This window comes from Phyllostomus hastatus, unplaced genomic scaffold, assembly GCF_019186645.2.
Source record: "Phyllostomus hastatus isolate PE091 unplaced genomic scaffold, TTU_PhHast_1.1 phas_contig_29, whole genome shotgun sequence".
NCBI lineage: Eukaryota > Metazoa > Chordata > Mammalia > Chiroptera > Phyllostomidae > Phyllostomus > Phyllostomus hastatus.
In genome coordinates, this window is record NW_025333835.1 from 2,324,517 (window position 1) to 2,342,359 (window position 17,843).

Genomic DNA, 17,843 nt, shown 5'->3' on the forward strand with positions numbered 1-17,843 from the left:
AAACCTGCGGGGGTTACAGCCTGGACAATGAAACCAAAAGACATTCCTGCTGGAGATAAAGCTCCACCTGTTGAGGTTAGCTAGTTTACAGAGCCTGCGGCTTCTTTGCTCCAGGTAAGGGTGGATGACAAGCACTCCATTTCCAAGAACTCACCCCCCACAGGGAGCTTAGGCAATTTATCTTGCAAACGGCTGCAATATCTATGGGGCTGGCTGGCCTCTGCCAGTCAAGGGTGGGGGGACCGCCAGGCAGCGACGAACTGCACAGCACAAAAGGCAGCACCTTTTGTGAGGAGCCACCAGCCTTCCGTGGACCCTGCAGCTCCAGCGCTAGGGCATCATCTTCCGGCATCATCTTCCATGGGGACAAGGGCAGCGTGGCCCGGGTAGAATCCAGGTGCGCAAAAGAGAGGAAGGCTCTCTCACGAGTGGAGGAAGAAAGCCTGACTCATGTCGTGGCAGTGGCAGTGGCAGCGGCGGGCTCCTGGGAACCAAACTCGTGATGCTGTTGCTGCGGAGAAAAGCCTCATTATTTATTCCGCAGGGGGGGGGGGCACCACCCAGGGCGCGTACACCCGATACCTAGAGCTCCAACAACCTCCTGGCCGCGCTCCCTTCGCTCCCGCTCCCTTCACTCCCGCATGCGCGCTCACAGCTGCGTGTGAAAAAAGAGCAGACACACCTAACATGCGCGCCCCCTCATCCTGCCCCACCCCCACTCAGGCAGAGTCTCAGAGGCCAACCCGGATTCGCTCCCCCAGCCGAAATTCCCCACCCACCCACCCCAAGGCATCAGCGCCTCCGCCCTCCGCCAGCCTTCGGCTACTTCCGTCCGGACACCAGGCTCTCGCGGAGGTCCGAACACCCGTCGCCTCCTTCTTTGCCGGACCGGCTTTATGTCTGCGGCACCCGGGCGCATGCGCAGACGCCATCTTTCCTCTTTCCCCTAGGCTGGCCCTCTCCCCCCCGCAGCCACCGCCACCGCCGCCTTCTGCGGCTGACGTTCGCCCCTCCTCCTCCTCCGGAGCTCAGGCGCTGGTCCCTCCTCTTCCAATGCCGCGAGAGACGGGTGATACAGTGAAGCGGGAGCACAGCACTAGTAACAACCCCCTCAGCCCCCTCCCCGCCCGCTGCCCTCCCCCGCGCTCACCCGCCCCCGGTTGGCCGACACCGATCAACCCCACCTCTCCTTTTTTGAACGGCATCGGCTGCAGTCGCTGCACCAGCACGTCTGGCCACCACCGCTGCTGAGAAAGGAGCAGCTGCCGCTTGTGGCCCCCTCCCACCCTGGCCTCGAGAGCAGCGGGGTGAGGACGACCGGCTGCGGAGGAAGAGGATAGGAGCAGCTCACACCCTCCACGCTAGCGCACGTCCCGCCGCCCTTCGTAAAGGCTCCAGCGCCGGCCCCTTACTCCCCGAGGACGTGTGCTGAGCAGAGGCGCCTGCCTGAGGGAGGAAAATGCTCGGGCTCCATGGCTGCCAGTGATGGAGCGGTCCCTGGGCTCCCGCTGCCGCACCCTGGCCGTACTCCGCGAGAACCTGGCGTCTCTGCGCACCCGCCCGCTCCTCGTTGCTGGGCTCACCGTACCGGGCGCCCCACCACCGCCCTGCTTGGAGCCTCGTCGTCCGAGCCCCAGTCTTGGCCACCGTTTCCTCCCGGAGCAGCCACCTCGAGCCCAGGGGGTTTGAAAGGGTCCGCGGGGTGTGGGGGGAGGGCCGAGTGGGGACCGCAGGGCCGAGAGGGGAGGTTTGAGCGACACTGAGCTCGGGGCTTGCCGGCGCAGCAGCGGAGCCGGGGGGGTGGCAAGGGGAAGGCGACACTCGCTTTGCGTTGCCTTCGTGCAGAGCCACTGGGAAGGTTTTGCAGTAGCCACCGCCACTGGAGCGGCGGGAGGAGGGTTTGAGGTGGCCTCTGAGTAGTCCGGAGAAGGTGGGCATTTCTTGTTTTTTCCCAGCCCTCTCCTGGTCTCCCTCCTCCGCTTGTCTCCCCCCTCCCTACAACCCCACACCCCACGTGAAGCGGAATATAGCGGGGGGGGGGGGCTAATATTTAGAGGGGAAAGTGAATGGTGTAGGACTGAAGGGGTCCTCCCCCTTCAGGTCCTCGGCAGCCCTGTTCACCATCGTTCATCCTCCCTTCCTGAAGCTCGCCTTCGAAGGCAGGAGCAGCGGGTGCCTTCCGCTGAAGAGGAGGAGGAGAGAAGGAGGGATCGCGCCGGGCGAAGCGTCAGGTCTGGTTTTCCTCCCTGCGTCTTGAGTACAAAGATTACCGTGCAGAAGGAAATTGGCATTCGCCTTCTCCGTCCCAGTACCCAACACAATGCACCAGCCGCCTGAGTCTGCCGCGGCCGCTGCAGACATTAGTGCTAGGAAGATGGCGCACCCGGCGATGTTCCCAAGAAGGGGCAGCGGCAGTGGCAGCGCCTCTGCTCTCATTGCAGCAGGTACCGGCGTTGTTAGTAATGTCCCATCTTCCGAGGATCTTCCGCCTCTGTCGCTGCTTCAGCCGCCACCTCCTGCAGCATCTTGTACGTCGGGACCACAGCCTCCGCCTCCACAAAGCCTGAACCTCCTTTCGCAGGCTCAGCTGCAGACACAGCCTCTCGCACCAGGCGGAACTCAAATGAAAAAGAAAAGTGGCTTTCAGATAACTAGTGTTACCCCGGCCCAGATCTCCGCCAGCATCAGCTCTAACAACAGTATAGCAGAGGACACTGAGAGCTATGATGATCTGGATGAGTCTCACACAGAAGATCTTTCGTCTTCCGAGATCCTTGATGTATCACTTTCCAGGGCTACTGACTTAGGGGAACCTGAACGCAGTTCCTCAGAAGAGACGCTTAATAACTTCCAGGAAGCTGAGACACCTGGGGCAGTCTCTCCCAACCAGCCTCACCTTCCACAGCCTCATTTGCCTCACCTTCCACAACAGAATGTTGTGATTAATGGGAATGCTCATCCACACCATCTTCATCACCACCATCACATTCATCATGGGCACCACCTCCACCATGGGCACCACCACCCATCCCACGCTGGTGTGGCCAGTACATCCATTCCTGGAGGGCCACCCTCAAGCCCAATATCCAGAAAACTCTCCACAACTGGAAGCTCTGACAGTGTTATACCAGCTGCACCAACTTCTGCTGCATCATCGGGTGGCTCACCTGCATCTGTAATGACTAATATCCGTGCTCCCAGTACTACCAGCAGTATAGGAGTAAATTCTGTTACTGGCACTAATACGATGAATAATGTTACCATTACTGCTGTGGGTAGTTTTAATCCTAATGTGACAAGCAACGTGCTTGGTAATGCTAATATAACCCCAAGCAATATTTCTAGTGCTCCTAGTGTGAGTGTTGGGCCTGGAGTTAATAGCAGTGTTAATGTGAATATCTTGAGTGGCATGGGCAATGGTACTCTTTCTTCTGCTGTTGTTAACAGTGTACCTAATGCAGCTGCAGGGATGGCTGTGGGATCAGTTTCAAGTCAGCAACAACAGCCAACAATTAACACTTCAAGGTTCAGAGTTGTGAAGTTAGATTCTAGTTCTGAACCTTTTAAAAAAGGTAGGTGGACTTGCACTGAGTTCTATGAAAAAGAGAATGCTGTACCTGCTGCAGAAAGTGTGATAAATAAAGTGGTGGAAACTGTAAAACTAAACCCAATAGAAGTGACTTCTGAGAGGGAGAGCACTAGTGGGAGTTCAGTGAGCAGTAGTGTCAGCACACTGAGTCACTACACAGAGAGTGTGGGAAGTGGAGAGATGGGAGCCCCTACTGTGGTGGTGCAGCAACAGCAGCAGCAACAACCAGCTCTTCAAGGTTTGGCCCTTCAGCAGATGGATTTCAGTAGCACTGGTCCTCAGAGTATTTCAGCAGTTAGTATACCACAGAGTGTTTCTCAGTCACAGATCTCACAAGTACAATTACAGTCTCAAGAACTGAGCTATCAGCAAAAGCAAGGTGTTCAACCAGTTCCTCTGCAAGCCGCTATCAATGCTGTGACTGGTATTCAGCCATCACCTGTTAATGTGGTTGGAATAACTTCAACTTTAGGTCAGCAGCCTTCCATTTCTAGTTTGGCTCAGCCCCAACTGCCATATTCTCAGACGGCTCCTCCTGTACAAGCTCCCCTTCCAGGGGCAACATCCCAACAGTTACAATATGGACAACAATCAACTGTTCCCACACAGATGGCTCCAGGTCACAGTAAACCACCAACTCAAATTTCTACTTCTGAGTTTGTACAGCAGCAGCCAAGCCTTCAAAAAGCAGTGTCCGCTGGTCAGCCCAGTTCTGCAGCAGTGGGAGCAGGAACAACAGTGATTCCTATGGCTCAGCCACAGAGTATCCAGCTGCCAGTGCAGTCTGTGGCAGTCCAAGCACAACCTGTAGGGGCATCTGGCCAGCCTGTTGGCCAGGCTCAAACAGCAGTATCTGCTGTACCTGCTGGCAGTCAAATTGCAAATATTGGTCAACAAGCAAATGTACCCACTGCAGTGCAGCAGCCCTCTTCCCAAGTCACACCTGCAGTTATTCAGCAAGGTGCTCCTCCATCTTCACAAATAGTTCCACCTGCTCAGACTGCAATTCTTCATCAGGGAGTTCAAACTAGTGTTTCAAGCCTTCCTCAACAACTGGTCATTGCACCCCAAAGTACCTTGTTAACTGTGCCTCCCCAGCCACAAGGAGTAGAATCAGTAGCTCAAGGAGTTGTTTCACAGCAGTTGCCTGCAGTTAGTCCTGTACCCTCTGCTAGTAGTATTTCTGTTACAAATCAGGTTAGTTCAGCTGGTCCTTCTGGATTGTCTTCTGCCCCAACAAACGTGGTTCCACCACAGAATATAGCACAACCCCCTGCCACTCAAAATGGTAACATGATTCAAAGTGTTAGTCAACCTCCCTCCATAGCAGCTAATGTAAATTTGCCTTTGGCACAACAGATATCACTAAATTCTCAGTTCTCTGCACAGTCATTAGCTCAGGCAATTGGAAGCCAAATTGAAGATGCCAGGCGCCCTGCGGAACCCTCCTTAGTTGGCTTACCTCAGACTATCTGTGGTGACAGTGGGGGAATGTCAGCAGTTTCAGATGGGAGTAGCAGCAGCCTAGCAGCCTCTGCTTCTCTTTTCCCGTTGAAGGTGCTACCGCTGGTGGATGGCGAGGATGAGAGGTAAGATTATGCCATATTTCTGCAGACAATCAACAGATTCAGAGTTTATTTAGTAGCTACATATGTAAATGGTATAAGTAATATATAAACATTTGACAAAATAGTTATTGAGCATATTAAGAATAGGGTTGGGAGCACCAAGTGGTTTTTATTATTTATAAAATGCTTTTTAAAAAAGATTTTGAAGGGAAAGTTATTAACCAATATAATAATTATATTGGTTAATAATATAACCAAGTTACATTATTAACCAACATAATAATTAATCTGTTCTTTTGAATAAGTAAAATCCTTATGATAATCTCCTGGGAGGGATATGGTTCCCACATTTGTTTTTCCTTGACTGGACAATCCTTTTCAGTTCTACTGTGTTTGATCTTAGTGTGTGGAAGATACTGTTACCTGCTTTTCCTAGTCAGACATTATAAGATAGATGTCCTAATCTGTGTTATATAGTTTGCCATCAAACTGTAATTAACCAACTTTTGTGTACTTATTTAATAGTTATTTTATGTGAACGATAAAGGAGGAATAGGAATTTTAAGGGATTTTTTTTGGGTTGGAGGACATACAGTGTCAAAATAATCAGATTTGTTTTTGATGGTAATAAGCTGTACATTTCTACTTTTGCATAGTAGATCACGGTGGTAGCCATTTTAAAAGAGTGAAGAAAGTACTGCATTTTGTCATGTATAATGCACACTTTTTTGCCCAAAGTTTTGAGGGAAAAATAAAGATGTGCATTATACGTGTGTAATGATTACAAACCATGTGCATAATAATGGGTACGTTTATCCCATGTATAAAGCACACAAAACTGTGGGTGCACATTATAAATGGGAGCACATTATACATGGCAAAATACATAAGTCTTAGGGGATTGAATTTATAGAGATATGAAAATAAGAGTTTGTTTTGCTAATCTACTCCACCTGTTCCCTTTACTTACCAAAAAGCCCAATAAAACCTAGAATACGTTATTAAACTAATGTTTTCTTAACTGAATTAGAAATAACGTGCTAATCACACTTACAGAATCAAATTGTCTTTGAAGCTGACTGGCTAGAAAAGCTGTGAAATAGCTCATGATTCTACATTGCTTTAAATAAGTTGACTTTAAAGGAGTGTCTTAACAGATTTGCCAGTCTGACTAACCTTGATCAAATTATACAGGAGTTACGGACCTGAGGAACTTTGAGAAGCTTGAAAGATATTTAATTATTTTAGTGTTAGTTTGTGATTGAACTTTCAAAAACTAATAGGAAAATTTATATTCTAAATGTATATTTGTGGTTTTCACTTTTGAAAGTTTAGCGTATTTCAAAAGAATTGCCATTTTAGTAAAATGACCAAATGTTTCAGTAAGGTTTTCATGACTTTTTTTAGCTACTTAAAAGAAGATAAAAGACGTGGTTTATTGAAAGAATTTAAAATCTTGTTTTGCAAGATTTTAATTATTTTTCTAATAGCCATATAATTAAAATCTTGTTACCTAACCAAATGTATTGTTTTAGGTACTTTAAATTGTACTTCTTTAGTAGACCTTTTGTAGGAGATAGTTTCATTAATAGCCTATTATAATTGTTAAACCTCTAATTTTATATCATGCTGATATTCATCTATAATTGCTAATATTCAGATATAATTTTAAAGATTATTACCCCAAATATTAATGTTTTCTAAATTTAAAGGGTGTAATCTGGGTGAAGTCCTTATAAAAACAGGTATATTGTATGGGTGGTAAATTTAGAGAAAAGAAAGACTGGTGAAATATGTAAATGAAAACTGAACAGTTTGACTTCAGACCTACCATGATTTTTGTTAATTACCATGTGGTTTCCTGGCATGACTTGCTGTTTTTTTCCTTCTGGTGGTAGGGCTTGATAGAATTTTCCACATCTTGCTTTTCCAGACAAAGTCAGATGTTGGTACCTTCAACCAGGTTTTTAACTATAGGGATAAAGTCCCAGTTTAAGGTATTAGTACAAAAATAAATTTTCCACATTGTAATGGAGATGAAGATTAATGAGGGACAAATTAGGTAGAAAGGATTGGAACTGAAGGGACAAAAAGATACTGAGAAATAAGAGTAAATACTGGTATTAAGTAACTTGAGTTAACTGTACCTGTTTTCAGTTTACGACATATTTGAGCCTTTGTTAAGTTAACATAAAAGTTAAGGCATCAAATCTTGAAAATTTTTGTTTCAGAGTTATCCTTTAAGTTCTGAAAAATGAAAATATTTCATCCCCAAAATACCTGTAAAGGTCAGAAAAGCTAAATATGTATATTATTTTCTTTATTTTGTTTTATGCAGATTATTTCTTTTGTCACTATAGTTTGGAAAAAGAAATGTTTTATTTAAATTTTACTTTGGAAGAGGATTTGAGAATATCTACAAGAGAAAAAAATGATAATGATTTAAAAAATTCTTTCTACCTTTTCATCTCATGTTAGTTTGTGTATCACTTGCTTATTCTGGGTTTGGTCATCTGTTAGTCTCTCATGGAGAAAGGGGTACATTATAATAAATATTATGACTTAGAAAACATGTTAACAAACTTTTCATTGGTAGGACAAATCAGGAGTTATTTTTTAGTCATCTTTTGAAATAATGCTCAACATTTTAAATATAAAAAAAATGTAAAGAAATGTTTGTTAGACACGTGGAAAATGTTTTAGTTGGCCGCTGGCAGAGACTGTAAAGAAACATGGATCAGACACTAAATTATATCTTGTTTTTAAAAGTTCATTCTCAATGAAAAAGTCTTAATGTCTTATTTTAGTCTATAGCATGAACTTAACCATTTCAACACAGGGGAAGATAGGTATTTAACGCTGATGTTTGTGTATTGTGATTATTAGTATAGCCTCTTAGTGAAATTGTTCAAACTTCTATTCATCCTTCAAAACAGCTCAGATGTTACCTCTGAAGCATTCTCTTTACCCAGGGAATGTTGTTTTCCTAGCACTTTTTAGTATTCCCCATGTAAGGCACTGAGCACATTCAATTTATGTTTACCTGTGTTTTCCTCAAGATTGTGAGTTCCTCAAGGGCAAAAACTAAATATTTTTGAATGAATTAGTGAACAGAACTTTCTCTGTTTCTCCTATCATGATTTAAAATTTATATTGCCTCATCTTAAGCACAACTGTTAGAGATACAGGATCATATAATTTATGCAACAGATTGAAAAGAAATGAATAAAAAAGTTTACTTTTTGTACCTCTTTTACTTCATCATTCCTTGAGCTGAATTGATACTGATCTTCTAAATATAGTAGGCTCTCAAATATTTATTAAAGAGGGGTGAGTTACCTACAATATAAAATAGGGATAATACTCATTTGCCCACTTCTGAGAATGTTAGCATCAGATAAAATACTTCAACTGTGAAATACTAATTTATGAGTTTTCATTATATTTAGGGTATTCCTGCACAAAGAGTCAAATAATTTGCATGGTTATCAAACAAAAGCTTCCTGTCCCCTTCCTTTCCATTTTCCCTTTCCTGGAAGCAATTACTTTCACATCTTTTAAATGATTATTGTGATATTTACTTTGTAGTCTCTAAATAACTCATATTGGTTAGGAGCATGGACTCTGGAATTAGAATGCTTAGGTTTGTCATTTACTAGTTTTATGTAATGTTGGCTACTTAACCCCTCTGTCTCAGTTTGTTCATTTAAAAAAGTAGGGATTAATAGTACCTATCTCATCGGTTTGTTACAAGAATTAAGGGAATTCGGAAAACCCTTAGAACTGTGTCTAATTCATATGCCCTATATAAATATGTGTTAAATAAAATACTTGTTGTTTTTTGTTTTGGGCTTTATTAACTTCCTGGATAAAAGTAAAGATTTAACTGTTGTTAAATCACCTACAATGTCCTGCCTTGCCTTCCTTCTCCCATCCCACAGCTATCTAGTAAACACGGTATACTACTCTATGTGGTATATACATATTTCTGTATACTACTTAGCATATAAAATGTTAGTGAGTTGTTCCCCCTGCATCACCAAATTTTCATGTATCTGCATAATCTGTTTGTATCAAGTTGCCTTTTGTCCCATTTTTGTGTGTTTTGGGTTTTACCTCTTGTGATCAAGTCTTTTCTCAGGTGTCTGGTGATTCTTGGTTTTCTGCTTGCACTTAAGTGCATAAAGAACTGATAAATTCTTAGTATGACTTGTTGATTTTTGCCACAGATAGGTTGATCTGGCTGGAGTTCATTGTCATCTAGTTCCCTCCCCAACACACCTTCTAATTTTCTGTATAGTTATGACTAATTCAATTTTTCATCAGATATCACTCAAGTGTTCAGATATATCAGGTATTGTTATCAATTTTGTCTTCCTGAGGAAATTTCTCTTTTATCCCTTAGACTTCCATTGTGGACCGATTGCACTCTAGACTTGGTATACAAGTTTTATCATGGGATTCTCTTCATTTTCTCCTGTGGTTAGATCTCCATTTTCCAGTGACAGATGTCATGTTTATTCTTGGTTTACTTGACATTTTAAAATCGTTTTAGTTTTCCCTGACACTTGTTTGATTGTATTATTTTACAGCTTTGCTCTGTTGCTTTTTAGTTTCTATATTGCTTTTGATAAGTTGGAAGCCGTTTTGATTCCTTGTATATTGTGTGTGATCTGTATGTATGTGGTTTGTTTTTCTTTATTTTCCCCTTGTTTACTCTCTCTTTCTTTCTGTCTTTTCATTTTTTAAATCTCTGAAAACCCTTAAGATTATATTTGTTTCCAGTGTTCTGAAATTTTACAATGAAAGGGTCTTAGTGTTGTGTCAGTTTTCATCCATTGTGCTGAGTACTTGACATGACCTTTCAGCCTGGAAGCATCTTTTAATTCTGGGATTATTTTCTTTCATAATTCTGGGATTCTTTCCATTTTCTCCCTTTTTTTCAACCTTTCTCAAACTCCTTTTATTGGGATAATGGATCTTCATGACCAGTCTTCTACTTTTCTCATATTTTCTTTTACCAAATCTTTTTTTTTTTTTTTTTGCTGTACTTCTATTGAGTTGTCATCTATTATATATTTAATTTCCAGGAGCTTTTGTTTTTGTCTTTGCTTCATTTAAATAGTATCCTGTTCTAAAAATGATAGCACTTTCTCTTAGCCATCTAAATATATAAATGATGGATTTTTTAAAGAGATATTTTTCCTTCCTGTGTGATGTGATTCCAGTTTTGTCTCCCTCCCTCCCATCCTCTCCCTCCCTTTCTTTCTTTTTCTTTCTTTCTTTCTTCCATTTCTTTCTTCTCTCTCTCTATCTCTCTCTGTTTTTATTTCCTTTGGTAGTTCTGTGTAAGGTAGGGGAATAAAATGCTGAATTATAAAGTCTTTTTAGCTTCACTGTATGGTACCAGGCTGGGCTGTTTGGTTGCAGGACTTTTGGTGTCAGTTTTTTCAGGTCTTTTCTTCTAACTGGCTAGATTCCCTATAGAAGGCTCTTCTGATTCTTGCATGGAGGTGAAGGCCTAAGTACATTTGGAGGGAAGGGGAGAAGGGAATGGAGTAAAAGATTTTGGGGAGTCATAGCAACCTCATAAATGTTTCTTCACCTAATCATCCTGTTTTCAGTATGTTCTCTTGTCTACTGCCATGTCTGATTTCCTCAGTCATGGGATCTTGTGTTTCATATTCTCCAGAGAATGTATTTTCAGTACTTTGGGGGATTTTTTTTGCTGGGTGGGGAGGGACATTTGGGATCTGTGGGGTTTGTTGCTTAAAGAGAATTTTTAAATAAATCTTCCTTATTTTAGCACCTTCTCTTCCTCACATCCCACATCAGATGTTATGTGGTACTGCCAATTCCTGAGTCTTTTGGGGATTTTACAGTTTAAATTGGGTTTATTCTTGGCTTTCTCCACTATTTGCTAAAGATTTGATTTTCTAGTGTTTTGCTAAGTCATTTGTCACTCAGCCATCTGTTTTCCAGCTTCCAAATTTTTGTTGCTATTGTCTTTGTGCTTGTTCTCTCAATTTTTTTGACTCTGTCTTTATATCTTAAAAAAAGTTCCTTTGTCTCATTTAGTGGGAATTTTACAAAAGGAGTGTAAAATAGATGTGTGCATTTACTATTATTGACAGCTATCTTAACTATGGAATACTACACTATTAAATGTAAGAGCTGTGTGAATTTTAATAAAGTAATTGCTGCAAGATTCGATCTATAAAATTTATAATATACAGTTTTCAGAGTAGAGTTGCTTAGCTTATATCTAGCAGCAAAAAGGAGTAGTATCTAACCAGTATTTCCATCCACAGAAGTGATAAAAACTGTTAGAATTAGATTCAATTAATATTTATTATCACATTTAATCATCTCAACAGTCTTGTAAATTAAGTTTCTTCTGTTTTACTGGTGAATAAACTGAATCTTACTTAGTTTATTGGAGAGGCAAAGTGAGTTGTCTAAGTTAACATATATTGCAGTAAAGCAGATAGGATCAAAAGCCCTTTTTCCAAAATCTAGTGCTGATTCTACTATTTATAGACAACAAGAAGTAATGCTGATACCCATAAATAATATTACAGTGGCTATAATCATGAAAAAAGGCAGCTTCATTGATGTGTGTAGAACATACCAACATTTACCTATAAAACCTTGCCTAAAAAGAAGTGGGTAGTCATCACAGTGGTGTACCTGGAATCCAGTAGACATCCAAATGTTAAATGAATTAATATTAATTTTTTTCTTTTGAAAGATGTGTGAAAATTATCTTTTCAGGCAACTTATTTTAATTTTCTAATTTAAATTCATTCTTTGTAACAATGGCTTCAGAATTGTAAAAACAATTAAATTTATTTCTTGTTTAGAAAGTTTACCGTATTTTTCAGACTATAAGATGCACTTTTTTTAAAGCACATTCTTGGCTTCAAAATTTCCCCCCTATTTTCCTCCTCTAAAACCTAGGTGCATCTGGGGTCCACACTGTAAGACACACCTAGGTTTTAGAAGAGGAAAATAGGAAAAAAATTTTGAAGCAAAAAATGTGGTTAAAAAGTGCATTTTATAGTCTGAAAAATATGGTAATTTAAAAATATGAAACTGTAAAGCACAACCTGTTCTGATCCTGCAATATATGCTTTAATGGCTCATTAAAAAGTTACATGAGGGGAAAAATTTCAATTATGTTTACATTATTTTGAAGAACTATTTATGAGTTTTAGATGCTATAATGACTTTTTCCCCTAGTTTACGTATACTAGAATGTCATCCTCATTGTCTGTGTTTCTCTCCACCCCCCCATCTTCCTGTATTTTCTTTTTTTTGTTACAAGTCAGTTTGACCTGGAAATCTTACTTGACCTTTTGTTGTTATTAGGCCAAGTTGACCTTTGTTTTAGTTCCTGAAACACTCTTTTGCTTTCAGTGATAGCCTTCTTAGTTTCTTCCCTCTTTACTGGCCACTCCTTTTCAGTTTCTTTCACATTCACTTTATCAGACTCAGTGTTGCAGCTTCTTTGGATTTCTGAGTCCTCTTCCCACTACCTTTCCCCTAGGAAATTATTTGTTTTCTGGCTTTAAATATAATCTGTATTCTGTCAACTCCTGAATGCATATTACTAGCCCACACTTCTTAATTTGACTGGTAGACAGCTGCCTTTATAATATCTCTTCTTGCATTCTTGTAGGCCTCTCAATCTCAACAGATCATAGACTTTACCTAACCTGTCAGATTTTCTCCTGTAGTCATTCTCATTTTAACATTGTTTCTTACTCTGCAATGGCTTCTCACTAGCCTCCTGCAAACAGTCTTGCCTTTGTCTAATATTATATCTTGTAGTCAGAATGATGTTCTTAAAATGGAAATCTGTTCAAATCACTCACCCAAAACCCTTTAAAGCTGTCCCATTTCTTTGTTTATTTCTGACCTTATATTTCATTTTCTCCTTCACTTTCTGTATTCCCACTGTCTTCTTTCATTCCTCAAGTTGCCGTCTATCCTTACTTTTTCCTTTATGCTTTAACACATTTTGTTCCTGTACCTGAATATCCCTAATTTTACCTCCCTTTCATTCCTCTTTAAAGCTTAACTGTCACCTTTTGAGAGGCCTTCTCTGACATACCAATCTAAATTTAGGTTCTTTGTTAAAATTCTTCAGTAGTACCTTGTTCTTTTGTAATGCTTATTATAGGTTGTAAGGTTTTTTTTTTTTTTTTGATTACCTGTTTGATGATTTTAAGCTTCATAAGAGGGATGTTTAGTATGCTACTATATAGCTAAAGTGTGTATTTCAGTGTCTTACGGACACTAGGTACTCAATAAAAATCTCCTTAATGAGTAAATGAAGAAAAATATTTTTAATGTAACATAAGGACAAATTTTTTTTAAATCACTGGTATGATATATTTGAAAGGTAGATAAGTTCTTTATGATCATTTGATATCACTTTTCTCCTTTAATAGAGGTGATTGAGAATTAATTACTTTTCGCTATTTGATCCAAAAAATCAAGGTGTAGTTGCTGATTTTAATGAGCATTTTGTTTTATGTTTATACTTATTTTGTATTTGTTTTTCAAAGGTTTTATTTATTTATTTTTAGAGAAAAGGAAAGGGAGGGAGAAAGAGAGGGAAGGAAACATGGATGTGTGAGAAATACATCAAGTGGTTGCCTCTTGCACGTCCCCAAATGGGGACTGTCTTACAACCCAGGTATGTGCCCTGACTGGGAATTGAATCAGCAACCCTTTGGTTCACAGGCCAGAGCTTAATCTACTGAGCCATACCATCCAGGGCTATTTTGTATTTATTTAATACTTATGTTTATGCCAATAAAATTTCTCCAGCTTGAACAAAACAAAATCCCTTTTATTTCAAAATTAGAATATCAGTATTTATCTACTTTTGACTGGGTCAGCTATTTAGCATATAATGATTCTTAAATATTTAAGTATTACCTTGGAAGTCTTTGGTTCAGTTTCAGCTGTTGAAAATATAAACATTTAACTTGTAAAATGACACATTTGTGTTAAGAAAGTTTTCTTTATTAAAGGATTTTCTTTATTGAACAGTTTAGTCACCTTTGAGTTAATTACTTGTTTAAAATTCCCAACTGATCTATTTTACTTAATGGTTATTGTAGTTATTTGTCATTAAACCAGTAAGTTATAGACTATGTCAAGGGAGAGGAACCATGGAAAAGTTTTGTCAGAGATCAGAATTAGCAAGAAATATTATTGATTATATATGGGTATTAAATGGGAGTAAAAAAAGCATTAAGAGATGAGGCCTTTAGGAAAGGGAAAATGTACTTGGTTGTCCAAAAAGTCCATTTAGTTTTTTCTGTAAAATAAAAGGCACATTTTTCATTTTCACCAATATCTTTATTGATCAGGGTATTTTGAATATGTCAGCTGTCTCATGCTATTGGCTTCTAGTGGGTAGAGGCCAGATGTGCTGCTAAACACCCTCCGATGTATAAGACAGCCTTACAGCAAAGAATTATTTGGCCAAAATGTCAATAGTACCAAGAAACTTTGCAAAACACTTTTGGCACATTCCATCAGTCACAACAGCTTCATACACGGCACAAATCTTTTTTTGTGTTTCAGTCATATTTTTACTTTTCTTGAAATAATAAAGCATAATATGTCAAAAATGTTTCATATTTTCTTCTACCTTCAATATTAAAATGGCTGCACAAAAATTCACCAGTTTTGTTTTTTTCATGCATGCTGATAACAGCAGCTGTCACAATACAACCTAACAAATTGTTTTGAATGAAGTTAAAGACAGCTAAGTACTATGAGAGCCATCGTACAGAAAAAACTAAGTCAGCTTTCTGGCCAGCCCAATAGAATGCCTTTATAGGAGGGCAAATACAGAATCTGATGTTGTAGTGCAGTGATCACCACCATTCTGAGGGTCTCTGAAGTCTACTTATACTTTTTGTGGACATAGTATTGGAAGTGGTTGTTTTGCTTAAAAACACTTGACTGGAGAGAGGATTTACTGTGGCTTGATTTTACTGAATATTAACATTAGATCATAGTGAATGGTTGCTCTTCCTCATCCATGGAGCCATAGAATAAAGGGTTACTCTGAACTTCATGTGGTTAAGACAAATGAATTAAGACAAATGAAATAGCATCTTATTTTTCCAGGCCTCCCAGATTATTTTTGAATTATCAGCTCAGTGCTCAGGTTGAGGAACTCCTGATACCCTGTGTATGCCTGAGTATTCATTTTTTTTTTTGAGTAAATTGTAGACAGATTGATTTTAAAATTACTTATTGTTAAGAGACTTCATTCTCTCTTAGCTCACCTAGTTTCTTTGGTTATAGGCTTTCCTAGTCTATAGTCACATGGTAACAAAGAGCATATTGACTTGTTAGGAATACTTTGAAGGTATAAATGTACAATTGAAATAATATGTAGCATTACATTTTTGTTATAGCTATGATATTATGTATAGGGATGATAGTAATAAGACTGCATTCTTGTGTGATTTGGGGGGGGGGTTGTTTTAGCAAAGCATTTTGAAACAGATTTTGTCCTCTTGAGTTCTAGCAGTCTTAAAGTTGGTAAGATGCTTTGTTTAATTTTCACAGAGGAAAAAAAATGGAGTCTTTCATTTATTTGGTCAGTAATTAAATATTGTTTCTATGGTATATTATGCACTGATTTTAACTTGTTCATAGGCAGACTCTACACCAGTTTAGTAATGATAGCAGTAATAATAGCAATAGAAATAGTTGAAATTTATAGTATTTATTACATGCACTTAACATATATCAATGTCTTTAATTCTCAGAACAACCTTATTTATCCATTATTTATTAAGTACTATTATTTATTCCCGTTTTGCAGGTAAGAAAACTGAAGCATAGAGAGATACTAAGCAACTAACTCAAAGTTACATAGCTAGTAAGTGGGAGCTGGGACTTAAACTGGGATGTAAGTTCCAGAGCTGGCGTTCTTAACAGCTTTTGTGGTCTATTGCCTCTGTAGCATATAATTAGAACCAAAGTATTCTGTTGTTTCCTCTGTCAACTTAAATGCTGGGAACTGCAAATATTTCTTAATCTCATTATATCCTCAAATACTATTGTTTTAATCTTGGAAGTTTGGGTAAGGATGCTAATCTTGTTCTTGTACTCAAGAATCGAAGTTCCATGAGAACAAGAACGTTAGTCATCTAGTTTACCTCTGTATTCCCAATTCATGCCGTAGTGCTTGGCTTATAGTATTTTCTGAAATATTTGTTGAATAAGTGCATTCAGACATGTGGCAGAAAAAACTCCACAAACATCAAATATAGGGATATAACTACTGCCAAATACTTTGCCATTCTGTTACACAAAACAATAGAAGAAGGTTCAGTTATTTCCAGATATGTTACTATAATTATTGTATTAAAATCCCCTTCACCGACCGATCTGTCAAATGGATATATTTATTGAGCAGGTGTAAATCATGATATCTAGTAATGGTGTAGGCAACATTTTAATCAAACACGGTTCTAGTCCTCAAGGGGAGTGTATACCACATATATATGGGGGAAAGTATAGGACTGTTGAAGTGCAAAGTAAATTTTAAACTACATGGAATACAAACTTAAGGAATCAGAGCTGGGAATCTTGAGATCTCATTCAACTCTTGATTTATATGATGGATGTAGGCACATGTATAGAGAGGCTGAGTGAATTCTCTGACATAGTGCTATAAAATGTTTCTTAGATGGGAACTAGAACTCTAGTCTCCAAAATGGCATTGAAAATTGCATTCAAAGTTCACAGATAGGATACAATTGACCCTTGGTAGATCAGGAAAGCAGTGTTATTTGAAGTGACTTTTTTAATGTTTTGGGTTGAAGGAGAATGTTTTAGACAGGAGAATATTAATATAAATGGGGAGAAATAAGAAAAACATTCTGGGCATCAGTAAGGTAACAGTTAGACTTACTAAGTTTGTCTCAAGAAGTGATAAGAAGTGACTGAAGATTGAATTGGGGAGTGATTTGGCCCTTAACTCTTGTTGACTAAATGATGTTTAAGGAAGATCAGTATAAAAGAAATCTGTACTTTGCATTTGAAATCTAGGGTATACCTAGAAGCAGGATGGACCAGTTAGGAAATTATGATTTCTAGTTATTAATGACTGAATGACATAAATTAGGGTGATAGTGATTTCCCCTGTAAAATGATTCAGTACAGGAACCATTTGGTTAGCGAATTTCTCAATTTATAAAAATACTATATTCACTTTCCTACCTGTTTTTTTAAAGCAATATGTTTCTCATTTAAAAAAAAAAAGAAAGAAAAATATATAACTTAATTTCCCAGAAAAGCTATTACCTATAACCATAGTTTTAAAGGTCTGAAGGATAACTGGTTATAACTTAAGGCAGGATTTTTTTTTGCAATTTAATATTTTCATAGGGTTTATCTGTATCTAATCCAAAGCAGATGTACCCCAAATATATTTAGTAATAAAAAGGAATACAAGTGAATGTGAACTTATATTTTAGGGTTCGTTCTGTACATTCACAAATGAACTAATATTTTAGGGTTGGTTCTTTACATTCATGGTTGTAGAGACCTTTGCCTGCTTTCTCTTCATACTAACCAGATTCCATGGCCAGTCTCTTCAAGATAATGGACAGAGGAGGCATTATTCCTGTCTGCTCAGCACT

The 17,843-nt window shown here is 39.3% G+C and overlaps 1 protein-coding gene across 5 annotated transcripts in view; it reads left to right on the forward strand.

The window, feature by feature from the left end:
* Window positions 1-1,249: 1,249 nt before the first annotated feature.
* Window positions 1,250-17,843, forward strand: part of TSC22D1 (TSC22 domain family member 1) — a 152,701-nt gene continuing 136,107 nt past the window's right edge. For 3 of the 5 annotated variants that reach the window (XR_006785704.1, XR_006785705.1, XM_045839081.1), the window contains exon 1: window positions 1,713-5,178. Coding sequence is in view for 3 of the 5 variants with exons in the window: in XM_045839081.1 (XP_045695037.1) it covers window positions 2,321-5,178 (2,858 nt within the window). In the remaining 2 variants the exon portion in view is untranslated. The other 2 variants (XM_045839079.1, XM_045839080.1) reach the window with 2 other exon arrangements.